This window comes from Perissodus microlepis, chromosome 22 (genome assembly GCF_051167445.1).
Source record: "Perissodus microlepis isolate ML-2025 ecotype Zambia chromosome 22, ASM5116744v1, whole genome shotgun sequence".
Taxonomy (NCBI): domain Eukaryota; kingdom Metazoa; phylum Chordata; class Actinopteri; order Cichliformes; family Cichlidae; genus Perissodus; species Perissodus microlepis.
Genome location: NC_140481.1, coordinates 15,937,373 through 15,955,632, shown reverse-complemented (window position 1 = coordinate 15,955,632; position 18,260 = coordinate 15,937,373). Strand labels below are relative to the sequence as shown.

At 42.8% G+C, this 18,260-nt stretch overlaps 1 protein-coding gene across 5 annotated transcripts in view; it reads right to left on the bottom strand.

Moving 5' to 3' along the window:
* The window catches only part of elmo1 (engulfment and cell motility 1 (ced-12 homolog, C. elegans)), a 100,718-nt gene that overhangs the window by 12,182 nt on the left and 70,276 nt on the right, over nt 1-18,260 (bottom strand). For all 5 annotated transcript variants that reach the window (XM_084919990.1, XM_084919988.1, XM_084919991.1 and 2 more), the window contains one exon: nt 15,420-15,556. In XM_084919990.1, coding sequence (XP_084776116.1) covers nt 15,420-15,556 — 137 coding nt within the window. The remainder of the gene's footprint in view (nt 1-15,419; nt 15,557-18,260) is intronic.

Below are 18,260 nucleotides of genomic sequence, written 5' to 3'. Positions count from 1 at the left end.
GATCCTGAATTTTCTTGATCTGCGAACGCATTTTCCCAACACACAAAAAAGGAATCTGACTGAAAACGTCCTGAAAAGTTTCAAACAGAACATTCAAAAAGAGAGCAGCTTTCATTCAAAAACACTTTTTACCGTTTCTCTCTGGCTAAGCACTGCTCCTCCACTAACTGGAGATGATGTGACGGCAGATACGATGACAGATCAACTTTGTCAGAAGCGCCGTTTGAGCCTGCAGATGCTGATTCGCTAGATCGAATCACACTTAGGTGATGCAAAGAAATAACGTCCGCCTTCTGTTCTCTTTGATTTGGCTTGATCGAGTGCTTAAGAGCACACTTGTTTCCAGCCTCTGGAGACGCTTTCTTACAAACTTTATTAAATTAGGAGATGATGAGAGTTTGAGATCATGTTTTGTGCTAACACGTGCACAGAACAAATGGATACTTCTACATTCATGATCGGTGAAATCTCTCAGCTTCCCATTCTTAACAGCTATGCCAAAACCCAGCTAAGATCCCAAACATCGTCTTACGTAATATTATTCTTGTTTGTTTTTACTGCAAAGCGATTACTCATCAACTTGCTAACCTGTGGCCTCACACTACTCAGATCGAGGGGTGAGGGCATTAAAAATAGGTTGGACTTGGTGAAAGTGTAGCAGGCACAGAATAAACCCCAGCTCGGCACCAAAAAACAAAAACACTCCAGATGACGCAGGCGATTGAAGTTAATCCTCTTAGATCAGAATCAGCAGTACTCTCTGTGTTAAAAAGCATTAAGAGGAGGCCTGGACCCAAAGTCTCCTGTGGGGAAGTTGGAGCAGCTCAGCAATACTGCCAGAAAAAGGACTTAACCCATGTCTAATTCTAGATCTGATGGAGTCTCGTGGTAAAATGCTGGTATTAAGCTTTCACCACAAAAAAGTATTTTTGTAACCGATTACAAACTTTAATCTGGGGATTAACTTTTGGAACAAAATATGTTTGGAGGCGGTAATGACTGACTTCCAAACTAATGGGCAACAAATTAATCCTGGGAACTAAACACATGCAAAAAGGTGACAAGCACGGAGACAAGGAGTGTCAGGAGGTCAGAGAGGGAGTTACACAGAGCCGCAAGCACACTGGCAATTTTACAGCTGGCCTCTGAAATTAGTATATTTTAGCGACCAGATATGACAGGTCATTAGATTCCTCTGAAGAATCACTTACAGAGCTGAGACTTTGACCATATGCAGTGTGATTCATTTACAAAGCCCAGACACAGACTCGCATTAGTGGATTTGTGGTTTTTCTCTAATGTAATCCAAATCTAAGTGGCACTATAACTAATGCAAAACATCAACGACTGTACAAAAGTGCATCCTTCAAATCCCCCCTAACGGAGCGCATAAAAGCCAAAATCAGGATCTTTGGTTGGTCACAAAGAAGCTCCGTACTGGATGAAGATAAAGCCCATTTATGCAACGTATTGACCTCATTATATTATTTTCAAAACAATCCCGACAGCTGTGCACGAGGGCTCTTTGAAACCAACATGCTCACTGAGTAAAAATGTTATGATTTACTATATTTAAAAAGAACTGCACGGACAACGTGGCTTCTTCTAGTGATGAGATATGAATCTCTTTACTAACTGATGTGCAGTAGTGCAACATGAACAGGTTAAAAAACGTAAATGTCCCCCCCCCAAAAAAAGTGTGTCCACTAGAGGGTGAGTGTTGACGTTTTCCCTCTGCACCAGTCGGGACTAAATTGACATAAATCCATGCGCATCCATATTCCCACTGTTGGATGACTTCTCCATCTGTTTTTCCATGTCCTGTCCTCACCTGTGCATCCTCATAACATGAATGCCATATTTTCATGAGGTGAAACAGGCGTCCAGGTTGTGACAGGTTTACAGCACCCCGAGACTGCCTTTTGAGCTTCAGCCCATCACCCCAGCCTCCTCCTCATCCTCCTCTTTGAGCTGAAAATTGCAAATGGATGAAGCCACAACTTGCAATCACGCTACCAGAGGTTCATCACTCCTTTCCCGTACTTTTAATCACACCCTCACCGACTTCCCCATCATTTTTTCCACACACGCGCCTATAAAAGTGATAAGCCTAAAATGAATTTATTTCCCCATTAGGATTACAAATGAGGTGTCAGGTTGCCATTAAGGAACATTATGTCACTAAGAATCTGTATAAAAATAAAGAAAATAATAAAACTGTGACAAAAACAGTTGCAGTACACTGAAGACCAACCCTGAAATGACGTTTTCGAATCTTCTTGTCACCTGTAGCCTGCTTTCTCACCTAATCTCAATCTCCAGGGACAGACCGCGATCCAGCTCTGGTGTTTCAGCCCAGCTGTCTCTGGGGATTGTTCATTAATATGCCTTGTTTGCAGTCATGTCTTCACCGGGAAAACAATTCTGTTGGCCCATGTGGCTGCTCTGATGCTAATTAACACTGCGAATATTCATCACATTTAATACGAACACATTGTCCTTTCACAACAGGGCATTATGAATATTTTATCTTCATCCTTCTCTGTTATCCACCGATTGCTCAGAGAGCACCTTGGCAGAGGTGAGATGACGTCAACGCTGAAACAAACTTTTTACCGCCTGAGCTGAGAAATCCTCAGCACCAAATTTAGGCTCCGCTTTTGGAATGGCGTCATCTTAAAGTACACTTTAGATGATTTAAGTGGCCAATCGTTCATCCTGGTCGTCGCCTCTATCTTTATTTCTGCCTCTCTCCATTTTCCCCCTCATGCACTAATCTATTCTAGACAACAGTCAGTGATTCTTACTTGTAGCTCTTTGCAAGAGAGAAGTTGATCAGCAGAGCAAGAGTCGGCAAAAGTAATTAAATGCTGTCCCATGAGCCATCAAGTCCATGTAATGAAGAGCCGGCCACTGACGCGTCTACCACGCTCCCATCTCCTCGTCCTCCTTCTCCTTTCTTCTAGTTGGCTTCTCCATCATCGGCAACGCCTCAGCCGGAACAAATTACCTTCCCCTTCTCAACGACCAATCGACTGTCACCGCCGTTCCATTTGCTTGAGAGATGCTAATGACATCATTTACCAGCTGCCAGTCAACTGCTCACCCGCCACTCACGCCTGTGTGGTAAAAACTGGAGATTGTCCTGGTAAGACTTTGGTGGGCAAAGTAACAACGCGGTAATCACAGAATAACGACTTCGCTGATAACTCAGTGAAAGCAATCAAAAAGTCGATCTCACACGGTGCCAATGAGGCCGTAAATGAAGAAGACTAACCATGCACGCTTGCTCGCATACAAAAGGAATGTACGCCAGCACGTGTTTGTGCAATAATTATCTGCGCATACAAGTTCATTCCCGTCAGATTTGGGGTTTTTTAAGTGACTAGCAGAAAAAAAATTAATAAAGGGGATCATTCATTACATTTCTCCTCCCTGCAACGATGTCCCACATTCAGTAAGCAATTATCTTCTTGAGAACTGACCATGATGTCATTGAAAGTAAAACAATGCCACAGAGATGGACATTAAAAGATGCCCGTTTCTTATCACGCTGCCTGGAGAGGGGAAGTGGGTACGGTTTGTATTAAATTTAAAAGCTGATAAAAAGGCAGAGTTTAAAAATAAAGAAAAAATAGAAATTTTATGTGGCTGAAGATTTATAGGTAGAATACGACTTACATCAAAGCTGTAAAACATCCTGAAAAAAAACCATCAGTATCGATGATGCAAGCTGCCTAGTTTATTAAATCCATATTAAGACGAGCTTCCTTTGTGAATACAGACATTGTTTCACTCTGGTTTCTGTTTCCCAAATCATAGTGACAGTAATCTTTGCCAACAATGCCAAATGTGCGGTTTCTTGCTCTAACTCAGCCCTGCAGCCTGTGTGAGAAGACGTTTGGGGAGGCACGACAAAACACAGATCTCCGTCTGACAGGAGTCAGACAGCACAAACACACTAGCATAGTGTTGTGCTTTAACTGCTTCGCACTGGTCTGGAGCACTGAAAGCTTGAGCTGAAACAACAACTGCGTGCTAGCTGCTGTCAGTGGCATACATGTGCTGGTTACAGAGGGGACAACTGAAAGGAACTTGAGAGGATATATCTTTAAATATCAGTAATAATTATCATAACTGGGATAGTAATGTTCCCTTTGTGCAAAAGCATGGAGGAGGTGATGGGAGAGTCTACAGCCATCTGTAAAACACGGTGGAGGCACCGTCATGGTTTGGGGCTGCATTTTAGCCAGTGGTGTTGAAGATCTTTCATCAAAATTGATGAAATTATGAACGCAGAAAAGTACCATCGGATTTTCCACCATGCAATACCACCTGGAAAGCCTTTGAATGGCAATGGTTTAATTTTTCAGCATGGCCCCTGACACCCTGTCAGTGCAGTAAAAGCATACCTGCATAGAAAAACTCACGATGGAACTATCAGTCATGGATCATGGAGCTGAACATTACTGAAGCTGTATGAGATCATCATGATGGCAGCCAACATCCAAAGAAGAGCTCTAATTGTCCTTTAAGAAGCCTAGAGAGCTAATCACGCAGACTAGTTAAAGAAATTGTAACACAGCTTCCAGAAAAGAGTCTGTGTTGAAGAAGGTGGTCGCACCAAATACCGACTTTCAAGCTCGTTAGAATAGTACAAACTGTTTCTTGACTCGTACACTGTATTTCCATGTATGTTTGGACACATTTCAATAAATTGCTGCAGCCATTTGCCATTTTCCTGGCAATATTTAAAGAAATAAGGGGTGGCAGAAGGCTTTTGACAGTACTGTATATAAGGAAAATATTAAGAAAATCACTGGAGTTACCTTAAACAAACTGCTCGGCAACACAGAACAACGAGGCAGTCACAGCACCACTTCAGCCTTTGGTTTTTCTTAGACTCTACTGACGAACTTTGTCGCAGCTCTATGTTAACTCTGCTGAGAGGATAAGGCGCTAGTCTCATCCATTAAAATTTCAATTGTGTGCCAAACCCCCCTACAGCTGACATGCAAGGAGTCGTGATATCTGGGTATTTCAATGAAATAAAATAGAGTGGTAAGGGGTAAATGCAACTTTAAAAGCGCAGGGAAAAGCAGCTCCATTCTCTTTCAGTGAATGCCTCGGGGACCTATTTGACAGCATTACTGCACCACAGAGAAGCACACATACTGTACTGTAGGCAAAACACTTCTACACACTCCCAATGTGCACATTTAAAGTGCACATACGCTGCTGTATTCCTCCTCTCCCAAGCATTACTCAGTAGGAGCCAGCACCACTAGCACACACAACAATTAGTTGAGTAATTAATGGAAATTCCTAATATGTCCACGTACCCGCAAACCACATCTGAAGACCTTCCTTGCATCGGTTCTAGTCTTCCTTCCACATGAGTGATGCTGGGTCGACACCGGCTGTTGCTGTTGGCTGCTGTTGTTGCCATATTTAGAGGGCTAGCAATGCATGCTGAGACAAACTGTCAGAGGAGCTCTTTTTCAACAACCAGCTCTGTGTGAGGCGCAGCACAGCCCATATGGATGACCACAGAAGAGAGTCGCTTGGGAAATCGCCACTTACTGCAAGTCTATCAAGAAATGCTGATGAAAGCCGAGTGCTGACCTTGGCTTGTGTACGCCGTTGCATTAATGAGTGTATTATTATGACAAAGTTGTTGCTGGAAATATGAACATTCTGCATTAATTGTCCCACAGGGGTGAGTAAATTGGTGGTGATTAACAATCTCATCAAGGACATAAAATCAGGTATTATTTAATTATATGAGGTAATGCATAAGGGGGGGGGGAAAGGGCCTAAGAGCACTCGTTCATGCATGAATGCTGGGTAGACTGAAGTTGTCTGGAAAACTAAATCACACAGCTTCCCCATTAATAATGCAACCAGCTCCTACTTAGGCCAGTTACAGGGCTTTTACACTAAAAGTGCAAGTTTGGCACTGTACAGAAAAGCATATGGAAGACGCTGCAGAAGCCATGCAACAGCAGTGATTTTCTACGCACAGTGGGATCCAGACATCGTCAGGACGTTAAGTTTATTGCGCTTCACTTAATTTAGAACGGCGGTGGAAAAATTGATTTGTGCAAAACAGGCTTTATGCCATTACGTAAGCAACCACTGTCTCCTGATGCGGCTTGAATAGAAATTCTCACCTGCTGCAGAAAATATCAAATAGAAGGAGGAGAGCAGAGAGCCAAAAAAACAAAAGAACAATATGAATCCTTGTGCACATGATTTGCTCTTGCATATTTAGTCCAAAGTGGTAATTGCAATCATACATCTTGTCTTTTTGTTGTCGGCAGAGGAAAGTGAGGTATTGAAAAAACACCAGACAGAGAGAGATTCTGGGTTTGTCTCCTTTCCCCGCACACGAATATCAATCCACAGACAGAGGAGGTGCTTTAAATTAATCATTGATTCAAGCTGCGTTAGATCAAAACTGGATAATTATACAATATTAATTACAGGGCCTTCAGCACATATGCACAATAAGTCTCACCCACACACAACCAAAACCTTTGTAGAGACTTTTCTTGCAAGAAGACTTTATATACTGCTGACTGCTGGGCACACACACACACACACAGATAAATAAATGAAGAGATAGATAAATAACCGCATCAAAAGACAAGAAAACTTGAGTTTACTCATCTCTTCCCCTGCTGATTTTCAGTGTGTTGTTGTTGTGAAGATGAGACAAGACTATCTCTTTCCTGACACAAAGCAACAAAAACAGCAACAACAAAAAAATGTTAGCTCTGCATCTCTGCCTGTGCAGCTCAGATGGTTTGATGCTAATGACTGATGATCTCTCTGGTCTGATTAGTGAGCTTAGCTTTGGTGTTCTCAGTGTGAGTGGGCCAACGTTGCCTGACATCAGAGATACCCCCTTAGGAACACACACAGTCATGAAAAACTAATGTACTCATAAAAAAAAAGAACGAAATCCCAGCGCAGAAACGCAGCTAAGCATCCGCACCGTCCTCCTGCTACAAACTCAAACCATGTGGACAACAAAAGCACACACACACACCAAGCTAACGCAACCTCACGTGCTCTGTAGAAAGACTCAGACACAAATACGCCACTTTGCTGCGGCGCATTTACAAACACACATGTGTGCGCTCGCTTTCACGTGCACCCAAAAAAGCAAAAACAATAAAGAAAACCTTGTTAAGGGAGTGGGAGGTGAAGCAGCCAGGCAGAAAGATATAAATAGCCTGTCTGAATTCAACAATAGAGGTGGTGGTGGTGTAGGGGGAGAAAGGGGAGGGGTCAAGAGACACGACTAAGGAGGAGGAGGAGAGAGAAAGACAAAAAGAAATCGAGGGAAGGAAAGAGGAATGTAAACATCTGCAGAGTTGCTGAGGTACGTAAAGCCAGTGTGCTTTAACAAAATGAGGAGGGGTCTCGCTGTGGGAGAGGAGAGGAGTGGGGGAGGTGCCCTTTCGCCATCAGACGTATCATTTCCATACAAAGCTGGACAGCAGCGGTCACAGTTGTTGGCATATTGATGGTGGCGTGTGCGAGCACTTTTCACCAACTGTCCCGAGCCGCTTTCTGGAATCCAAACATGGCACTCGCCCAAAGCCTTCGTCACCTGCACTCACAATTATTACTGTCACATCACTTCTGACTGGCCGCACCGGCACCCACTCGATTAATCAAGTATGCATGCATCTATGGGAACCTTCTGGCAAAGTGAAAGAAGTGTCCACTTGCTAAAGAGCACAGTCAGAAATCATTTGCATTGATTTGCATTAAGCGGCCTTAGCTGATCTGCACCATTAAATAAAGCTGAAATAGAAATGTGGTTTTTCGCTACTATGTTCTAAAAAAGCGAGCGATTTATCAGGGTTGGGCTGATGAGAGGCTCTCTGAACTGCAGTTACAGTACCAAGGGCTTTTGGGGATTGCTATGTGAATAATCCCACTTGGGATAGTCACTCTTCAACATGGCTGAACAAAGCAGATTATCTACTCTCCTCTATATCACCACAGGCAGGAACAGAAATGTCAAACACCAATAAAAAAAAGGAAAAGAAGCTTTAGCTGAAGTGCTACCTTCACCATGCTCGAGGTCTCTTGTTCAGCTTACTGATCACCGATAACCAGACACATGGATTTCGTGATAGAGCTCGGCTTGTCACTTAGAGAATACAATCATTAACAGGGCTGAAACTGCAAATAAACATTTCCAGTATTGATTTAAAGTAAGACATGCAATGCTTTCTGAGAATTGATGACTTCAGAATGAAGCTCGATCCAGGACGCAGCTGGCATAAATCCTGGCCCTGGCAAGAAATACTCTGGTAAATCTAGAGTGGCTCAGTATTGCATGTTTATTTTAATTGCTCAAAAAAAATATGACAGAAAATTGAAATGTAAACATATAAACAAGCATGATTTAAGGAGAATCCCACACTGACTGAGCGTATTTTCAAAAATATAGATGGACTTTTAATTGACTGTTTCATGCTGTGTGGGAGACATTTTTTTTGAAGTGCTTAGAAATGTGTATTGGTTGTGGTAAAACCCTTTTACTTTAATCAGTCATTACCAAACTGGGCCACAGACTAAGTCATGACCCTTAAATGTTCGAGACAAATTTCAAACACATGCCTCAAAATTCAGATTGATATCTCAGCGTGTTTACTAGTTACAGGAAACTGTTGTAGAAGACAGAGATTTTTCTTAATTAAACGAACAAACAAAAACCGACTGGGAAAAGGTACAGTTCCCTGAAAGGGTCATGTCGGAAACGTGTGTAAAATCAAACATGCTGATCTATCCATTGTGGCAAAAACTTGTGAATAAAGAAGCAGCTGAAAGATGTTAATACTACTGATTTTATTTCTCTAGCGCCAAATCACAACAACAGTTAACTCAAGGCACTGTAAGGTAAAGACTCGACAATAATGCAGAGAAACCCCGAACAATCAGATGATTCCCTATGACATAGGTGTCAAACTCTGGCCCGCGGGCCAAATTTGGCCCGCAGCCTACTTACATTTGGCCCGCGAAGCCATACCAAATTACTATCAGAGCTGGCCTACTGGTATTATACAGCTAATATATATATTGTTTAGTATTAAGCTTTGCTTGTTCCATATTCAGTTTTTCAGCAAAACGTATTTGAGTCCATAAGAAAAGATTCATTCTTATATCTGGAGGAATAAATATATTTCAATAAATATTAACGTTAGCCCGCGACTTTGTTCCAGTTTTGAATTTTGGCCCACTGTGTATTTGAGTTTGACACCCCTGCCCTATGAGCAAGCACTTGGTGAGAGTGGGAAGGAAAAACTCCCTTTTAACAGGAAGAAACCTCCAGCACAACCAGCCCATGGGAGGGGCAGCAATCTGCAGGAACCAATTGGGAGTTAGGGGAGGGTAGTTGGGATAACATGTCAAAGTTTGATGATTTGCTGCAGAAAGGAAGAGGGAGAACTACATCCTACATATTGCATTGGTGTACATTAGCACCAAAAAAGGGCAACAAATCCTAACATTTAAGAGACTTCAAAAAGTGTGGATGACTTTAACAAACTATCTAAAGTATCTAGTTCTCGATTTAACTTCAGTTAGTCAGCATATTAATTTCACTGATTAATCATTTCAGCTTTAACCTCAGCAGCGTATAGTTCACCCGACAGCTAAGATGCTATCTATCATCACAATAACAGGGTGAGCAGCACAACATGTGACGGCAATCCTCTCTGCATTGTGTCCCAAACAAATAAAATCAGGTACTGGCAGTACTGCACAGACGCCTGCTCTACAGTCTGGGGCTGACCTCGCTCTAATCCTGTGTCAAACCCCTCTGGCTAAAACACTGGTTGAAGCTCATCCAAGGCTGAGAGAGACAGTGTGGAGTAGAGGAGAGCAGTAGTAGTGGCATTGAATTCCTCTGGTGACAAACAGTGGGTGTTGGTAATGTGGAGTAATCCCATTCACAACAACAAAACCCAACCCCCAACACACACACACACACACTCGCACAGGAATACAGATGATGCCTGGAGTCTAATGGGGGGGTAGGTGAACTGGGAAATGTGCGCATGCAGTGTAAGTAGCTGTGCTGTGGGTGTGAGCTTATAAGACAGATTATATTTGTGTGACTGAGTCTGTGTCTGTTAATGAAAAGGATGCGATCTGGGTCCCGGTCTAACCTGTTTACGCCTCGCCGAGTCTACATGACCCCATCTGTCCCTCCCCTTTTCTCTGCCGCTCTGCCCCGTCCCATCTTCTCCATCTATGCCTGCCTTTTCTACTCCTTTCCTCAATCTCTCCATCCTCCGCCTCCTCCTCCGCATCCAGGCAACAACACAAACAGTCCCTCTTCCTCCCTTACTACCACCTCCCCTCGCCCCATCCGTGCAGGCTAATTGCAAACCAGCCTCTCTTTCTCATTCTCATTTCCATTCTTAGTACTTACATGTCACCTCCATGGTTCCAAGCGTGGTGTGATACTCTCCACAGTGGCTGACGAATCCTCGTGCTTTTGCCAGGAAACGGGAGTTTTTAGAGCTCAGCGAGAGAGGGATGGACGGAAGGACGGACGGAGGGAGCAGATGGCTCCTCCGAAGAGCAGTCAAGCTGACTGTGGACAGTTAGCTTTAGCGTTAGCCACAATAAGGGGAGACTTGTCTGTCAACACAGCTTGTGTACCACCTCCGGTTTGCCTTTTCGAATCTGTTTATCCTACTAAATCAGCTTTCCTGCTTCACTCGCTGTTTCAGCATGTTCTCTTTAATTTAAAAATAAAAAACCCTGCCTTCTTCCTCTTCATAAAACTTTACCCATCTCAATTCTACTATATTTTTGCATGCCTCTGTATTTGCCTTCCTCCCTCCCTCTGTGACTCTAAGAGCATCAGCCAGGCTGCTCTGCTTCACTTAGGTTGATCTCGGGGCTTATGCCCTGATTGGACACACGCCACGATCAGAGACACCAATCGTGGTGCAGCAAGTGGATCACATGATAAGAGTGTGTGTGTGTGTGTCTGAGAGCAGTTTGGACGAAGAGGGAGGGAGGAAAGGATAAGAGATGGGGAGAAGGAGGAGGAGGGGTTTTGTGAGTGGCTGCAAGCCGCTACATCACTGAGGGATTTTTTTTTCCAAGAGCCTGAGCAGAGAGAGAGAGAGATGAAGGTGTTTTTTTTTCCCCACTCCTGTGGAGAAGAGGAGGAAGAGGAGCGGCGCACAGCACAGACGTTTGGATGAAGGCACGACAGGCAGCTGTACAAGACAGTCTCTGATAGATGCTGTCGCACACACAAACGCAAGCGTGCACGCATGCAGCACAGTGGCTCCATCTTACCGACACAGAGCCAGAGTAGTGCAGCACAGCAGAGGTAATTGAACAGCGGTTGCTATGGAAACAGGGGAAACGGTTGCTGACGGTCGGCGCTGTGCCCTGGGAGCATCAGACTTGCCTCTATTAAACATACATACATCATGTACTCACAGCACACACGCCTTTATGCTCTCATGTTTTGTCTTTTTTTTTTTTTTTTTGAACATTCAAAAAACCAATAAGGCAGAATGTACAGCTGCTCTGCAGTGGTGCTGTGTGCACGGGCTTAACCGCCATAGTGTTTTAAGCTTCTTTTAAGCCTTGTGCCTTTGTCTTAAATGAGCTTAAATTCACAGTGTGTGTGTGTGTGTGTGTGCACTGGGCAGATGCTCCATCAAGTGTGAAGATGCAGCCACTGAAAGAGCCATCGAGATTTACTCACACACTTCACATCCAAACCTGGACAAAACCTGACCAAGGATTTTTTTTCCCAACAAGTATTCAGCACTTCAGAAAGCTGACTGCCTGGCAAATGTAGAACCTACAGGAACATCTAGCCATATGGGAACCTTATCTAAAGTGGACGCCCTCAGAATTACACTTGACACATGGAATTATCCACCCACGCATCCATGCGTCCTCTCCAAAGAGGATATACCCTCCTATATACTGTGTGCACAGTTGGAGCCGGGGCACACATCTACACACTATAGGTACGGGCTGGTCCTTTTATAGCACAGCCAATATCTGCTTGTTCAAGAGAGTGTACCTGGGCTTGAATGTCTGCTATTTACTTATTTATTTGTGAAAATCATTCCTTCATAGGCGATAAAGACAAACGGCAACAAAGACTGGTAATCTGCATCCATATACTCCACATCACTCGGCAGAGCTGCATGTGGGAAAGCAAATGTCTGACTCATTCACACGGCATTAAATGGTCTTTATGCCGTGAGCTGCCTCGTACACAAAGTTCATGCAATGCCTCATTACGTCCATGAGAAAATAGCGCAGGTAGCCAGTGGCCATTATGTTTCCTGCCTCCTGCACTCTCTGCAAGAAAGCAGCTGAATTAAAGCAGGACATATCTAGAAAATTAGTCTCTGGCCTTCTCCAAACTATACATTTTCTTGTTCCTTTACTCTTCATTTAAAAGAAATTCTCCTACTCTTACTCCCTAAAAACACAGGCAATAATAAAAACAAGACATTTTTCCAAATGCTAATACCATGCCTCTTTGTAATTGGCTGAATTACTGCAGTAGATCTCTTGGTGTTAATGATCAGCGGGCTCATGTACTGAGATGTTTGTCAGAGAGATACGTTTAAAACATTCAAAAGGCTTTTTATGACTTTAAATCTTAAATTTTTGTGATTTGTATTTTTCTTTATTGCCTTTTAGAGATATATTGTGCTTCCACTAAATTGTTTCGTTCTTGTTCAAAGTATCACGTTCTGATTTTAAACTGAGCATGTTGAGACTTTGCATTTAAAAGGATCTGAGCTTTCCCAGTGTGAATTTTCCTCTTCTCTATCCTTTTGCTTCAACTACAGATAAAAACAAAAAACTAGATTGTTGTTTACCAAATTAGGTAGAAATGACAACTTTTAAATATCCTCAGGTTGGGTAGATGTCTCAAGGCTTCCTTTTAAGGTCATAGGGGAAATAAGCAGAGGATGCAAGCACTGACCTCCACACGCCCCATTTAGCTGATACACAGTCCTTGAGACCAAATGGTTTTACTATCAAAAGCTGAATTTCAAAGTCACGTGCAATGAAAGACGAGGCTGGGGAGGTAAGCATCTTCTGTCTCTATCAGTTGAAACTGATTCTAGCTTCAAGTGAACGATGTGAAGGGAAGGGGACTGGGTAACAGGATCACTAGCCAGTTGAGGTGTTGCAATAAGTGTCAATTAGGAGATTATTCCATCACTCTGTGTCTATTATTAAATAAAGCCCAAGTTTCAGTCTATTAGACAATCAGGTGACATAACAAATCTCTTGTGTAACACTGAAAATCACTCATTTTCCATTCGGTTGTGAATGGAAAACAACAGCAGAACAATCACGCTGTCAAATTAACTGGAGATAAAAACACAGCTGCTGGTGAGCACATCAATCGACAGTAGGTGGCTTTGACATTTGCTCGAATGCTAAAAAGGAGACAACAAGGTTTTTATTGTTTCGGTCTCAACACGGTGTCTTCCTAAAGCCTCTCGCAGTGGATCAAAACAAGTCTGGAAACAACACCGATACATTTTCCATATCACTTCTCATTTCTTCTGTGAAAGTTGAGCGTGAGATTTTTCCATCAATTTTCCATCTGAACACCGAGTTACATTTGCGCTGACACTGAGACCGGCTTATGAAACTCCCACTGCCGTCTTCCATCATTTGACTCTGTGATGAAACACCTGAAGATGATGCAATTATTCATGCACACTAACTCCATTCAAATTCAACCAAAAACAAACTTTGAAGATATATTTCGGGGGCCGCTTGAGGTCTGAGTTGACAGTTAGAGTGTCACCATTACGCAGCACAGTGTGTGTCTGCTTACGGTAGAGTGAACCACACAGCATCTACCCTCGGAGCTGAAATAAGGGCTGGTTTCTTCAGTGGTAAAGCTCGTACCGGTTTGGCATTTGACATTGTAACGTAATCGTAACTTCTTTGATAAATTAGAGAAAAGACACAGAGCATCTGCTGTCTGCTACAACTGATGCCCAATTGACTTCACAACATACAATATCTGTCATAAACACCTCATTACCAACACCGTCTGGCCATGCACCTACATAAATTTCCCGTGTGAGCCGATTCAACATTAGCCAGCTAACAGGAAGTATGTCATCTTCATCCAAACTCCACTGATCCCCAAATGAAGATGTAGGGGCTTTATATGGGCTCTCTCTGCCAACAGAGAAAGCTAATGTTTCATACCAGAACCAGAGCAGAACAATGCAGGAAAAATATTCCAACATGTGTACAAGCTTCCTTTCTAAATCTGCGGCATCTTGTTTGAGAGGAAATTTGCACTGTGAAATCACACCTTTCACATCCGTCCCATCTTTCAGCCCTTTGTGTCTAAGTTTTATTTTACATACGAGAAATAAACACATCTTAGCAACATTTACCGGCAGTGGGATGCACAGCCTCCTTGTGTTCTCAGTTTTGCACTGGCTACTATCATCAGCCCCCACTTCACAGGACCTCAGGGGGTCTAAAAGGATATATGGCATTAATAGTTCACTGATATACTCTGAAGCCAGACCACTCAAGGCCTTATAGATGAGGAGGAACTGAAATTGAATCCTAAATTTAATCAGAAGCCCGTGTAACGACATCAGACCTGGCGTGATATGAGAGCTATACGAGGTCTTAGTGAGCAGCCTTGCTGCAGAATATTGAACCGAGTGCAACTGGGTAAATGTTGGAATAATGAGTATCACAAGAGCATGGATAACCGTACAACTGCAGCATTTAGGTTTGTCATTTTTAAGTGGTGCGCTAAGTTTTGTAAGATGCTCCTTACACCAGATTTCCTCTTATTTAAATGAAAAAATCCACTTCTTAATCCCAGTAGAAAAAATACTGGCGAAAGGCAGTGCTACCCCTCGGCCTCCAAGTAGGCACACCTGTGGTATCAGTTTCAAAATCCTCCTAGAGAATTGCATTCACAAGGATTTCAGAAAACAAGGTCAATGACATTCAAACTCGTCTGAGATTTTTAGTAGAGGCATCTAGGGTATCAATTTCAAGCTCCTATGTCGCCTCTTTTTTGACTTATTGTATTCACAAACTTAGTCGACAATCCCCCATCAGCCTTTTTGTGCCTGAGGGGTAATAAACTAAAGAGGTCTCCATGCTTAATGAATAAATAGAGCTGTGCATGAACTTTGCAGTAATGATGAAATATACAAGCACACTTACTTGCTTTTCCCAGCTGTGACACATCTATGTGGAAAGCTCAGTACAAAACCAAAACCTAGGCCCGATAATATTCATGAATACTGTGATGTTTTGTCTTCATCTCAACCTTTCTGCTCCCTCAAAAGAAAGAAAGAAAAAGAACAGACACACACACGCACGCAGCATACCTTGTTGAAATCTTCACTTGTGGCTCTCATCTCCTTCCAGGTCTTGTTGAGCAGCTGGATGCAGATACAGAAGAATTCTTCAAAAGCGCGATCGTGGGTGAAGAACATGGGGTGGAAGTCATGGCAGTTTTCACTGGCTGTGGACACAAAAAATACAGATTCTTAAGTACAGAGTAAATAGCTCTAATCTGACTAAACCCTGCATTTAACTAATAAAAACAAAGCTCAGAAACATGACATACATGACATTTTATATACAGTCTGTATGTGTGCTGAAATTATTTTTGTGCTGCTCATCTGGGCAACCACTGTGACACCTTGCCTAAATTTTTGTGAATTCAGACAAAGTTTTACTGGTGCAACATGTCTGGTTTTATTTACCATGTTAGTTTCAAAACTGGATTTAGAAATGAAAAACTTCTATTGTCAACAATCTAGGACAGGGATGTCAAAGTCAGCTTACATCATGGGCCACATACAGACCACTTTGATCTTAAGTGTGCCGGACTGGAGCAGTGAAACTACATGATAAATGGAAAAAGTGCTGATAGTTCATTGCCCAGACTATCCTTGTAATGATAAAATATGAGCTTTTTATTAATTGACAGAAAAAGCCTTTTTAAAATCTCTGCTTGACCCTGCTAGCCGTTGGCCCCGTTTCCACTCTTTATGCTAAGCTACGCTAACTAGAAGACGGCTCAGGCAACATCTTTGATATCCTGACATGATGCCTGGCAAACAGCTTGTTTTGTGCAAATACCACAAGAGCGAATCATCTTACATTAGTCTGGATATTTTGTTTGTAACTGTGACTTCTGGTACCACTGAACTCATCATTAGATTTATAAATATTTTAAAAAGTGTGATCTTGTTAGTTAACACATAGCCTCAGGCACAACAAAATGCCAAAGGATTAGCCAGTTGCTGAGCAAAGGTGCATTTATTTTAACCCAAATGCTCCTTTCAATTAAGGACTGTAGCCTGAAGCTCGAGTCGAGACACCTGACAGAAGCACACTGGGACGGGCATCCCACACAAACAACCACGGCAAGTAAACATCACTTAGCTAGAAACATTACAAATAAAATCATACACTAAGAGCTGCTGAAAGGTTCTGCTTTACACTGACAAATGTGTCTGATGATCACAGAGACGCTTAAGTGTGAAAGCAGAATCATCAGGTTTGTGTATATTAAAGAGCCACCTTGAAAATAATGTAATTTCCACTAGCGACAGAATATTATGGAATATGACACACGGTTCATTAGAGAAAATCTAAGAAGCCTGATAGGGATTGTCTGCTTCAGCGTTGCAGACGTGGCAGGAAGTTGACGTGTTTGTAAGGTTATTTCATTAAGAAAAAAAAAAAGAAAAACACTACGGAGAAACAGATGCAGTTTCCCAATGAAGCAAAACTGCGTGTTATTGAAAATTTCGCCACTCATCAACTTCAAACACAAAAATGCCCCTCAGAGGCAAACTGTGACCTGCAAACGGCTCCAAGTGGACTACGTCGAGACTTTCCATTTTCCAAAGCCAGAGGTGGTTTGTTTTTTTATTAGCGGCCCACTGAAGCATTTCAATCCTCACCATTTGTGCGAGAGCATGTACGAAATAAGAACGAGAGGGAAGAGAGAAAGCCGAGGCTCTTGAGTGCCCAAACCGCATTAAACAAGAGCTACAATAACAAGGCTTGACATTCATTTGAACTAAATTCGTCTCCCTCTCGTCTTGCTGAGATGAGTGGCGGCCCTGAGCCAAAGGTTGGTTCATTTAAAGAGTTTCAGAATGGAGCAGCGGGAGCACTCGCCCACCACGAGCAGCCATGAAATTGGATGGAAGGGGTCAGGCTGCAATTGAAACTTCACAGTATAATGAGTGATGCCCTCAGCCCACGGGCACAGCGACCTGAGCCTTGATTTGAAGCGATAGATGCGAGATTAAGGGGAGGGCGAGAGGGGAATCCGGGGAAATGTGTTACCCGTGCCAGTAGTCAATCAGGAAGCTAATAGAGGTGAGCCAAAACAGATGCTGACTACCTGCTTAGTCTACAGTCTTTCTCTCAGGGACAGGAAAAAAAAAAAAGAAAGGACAGATTACAAAAAACTCCCTCAATAATCAAGTACAGGCCCCCCCCCCCATTTTTAAAAAATCTGGCAGGTACAAGGTGTCGGGAAGGCTGAAGTTTGAAGTGACCTCTGAGCTAAATGGGTTATTTATTGATAGGACCAACAGAGCCCCAAGGTGCCAAGGTGAGGGGAATTACATGTCAAGGTTTATTCTGGAGATACAGACAGCGAGCTCTCCGGTGTGATGCTGCAGAGATTTGTCCATCTCTGGGTTTTGTAAAGTGTGCTGAGTCGAGGGTGGTTTTATTACCTCCAGAAGCACCGATGCTAAGGGGGGGAAAGTAAAACATGGCACTGTGCGGATGGCTCCAAATGGTTACAAACAGCGCTGTTATCCAAATGCTTACAGAATGCAGATGGTTGAATACAAACACACTTAGCTTAGAGTGGGAAAAAGCAAAACACCAAAATGTGCACTTTAAGATGCCGTTTAATCGACATTAGGAACGAGCCTTAAATGGTTCTCGTGCGACTGTAGCAGAGAAATGGCTGCGATCCTTAGTCTGTTCATTCAAATTTAAATACATCACGTTTACATATAGATGCTGTTTTCAGCTTTTTGATATTTGATTTTTTTTTTTACTGCAGAGTGCTGTAGTTCATATGGAGGGAAATGCTGAACAATTTAGTACTTCCCTTTTTTCAGCTAGCTGAAATGCCACTGAATCATTCTCAGCACTGCACAAAGGCACTTAAAATTATCCACCTGAAT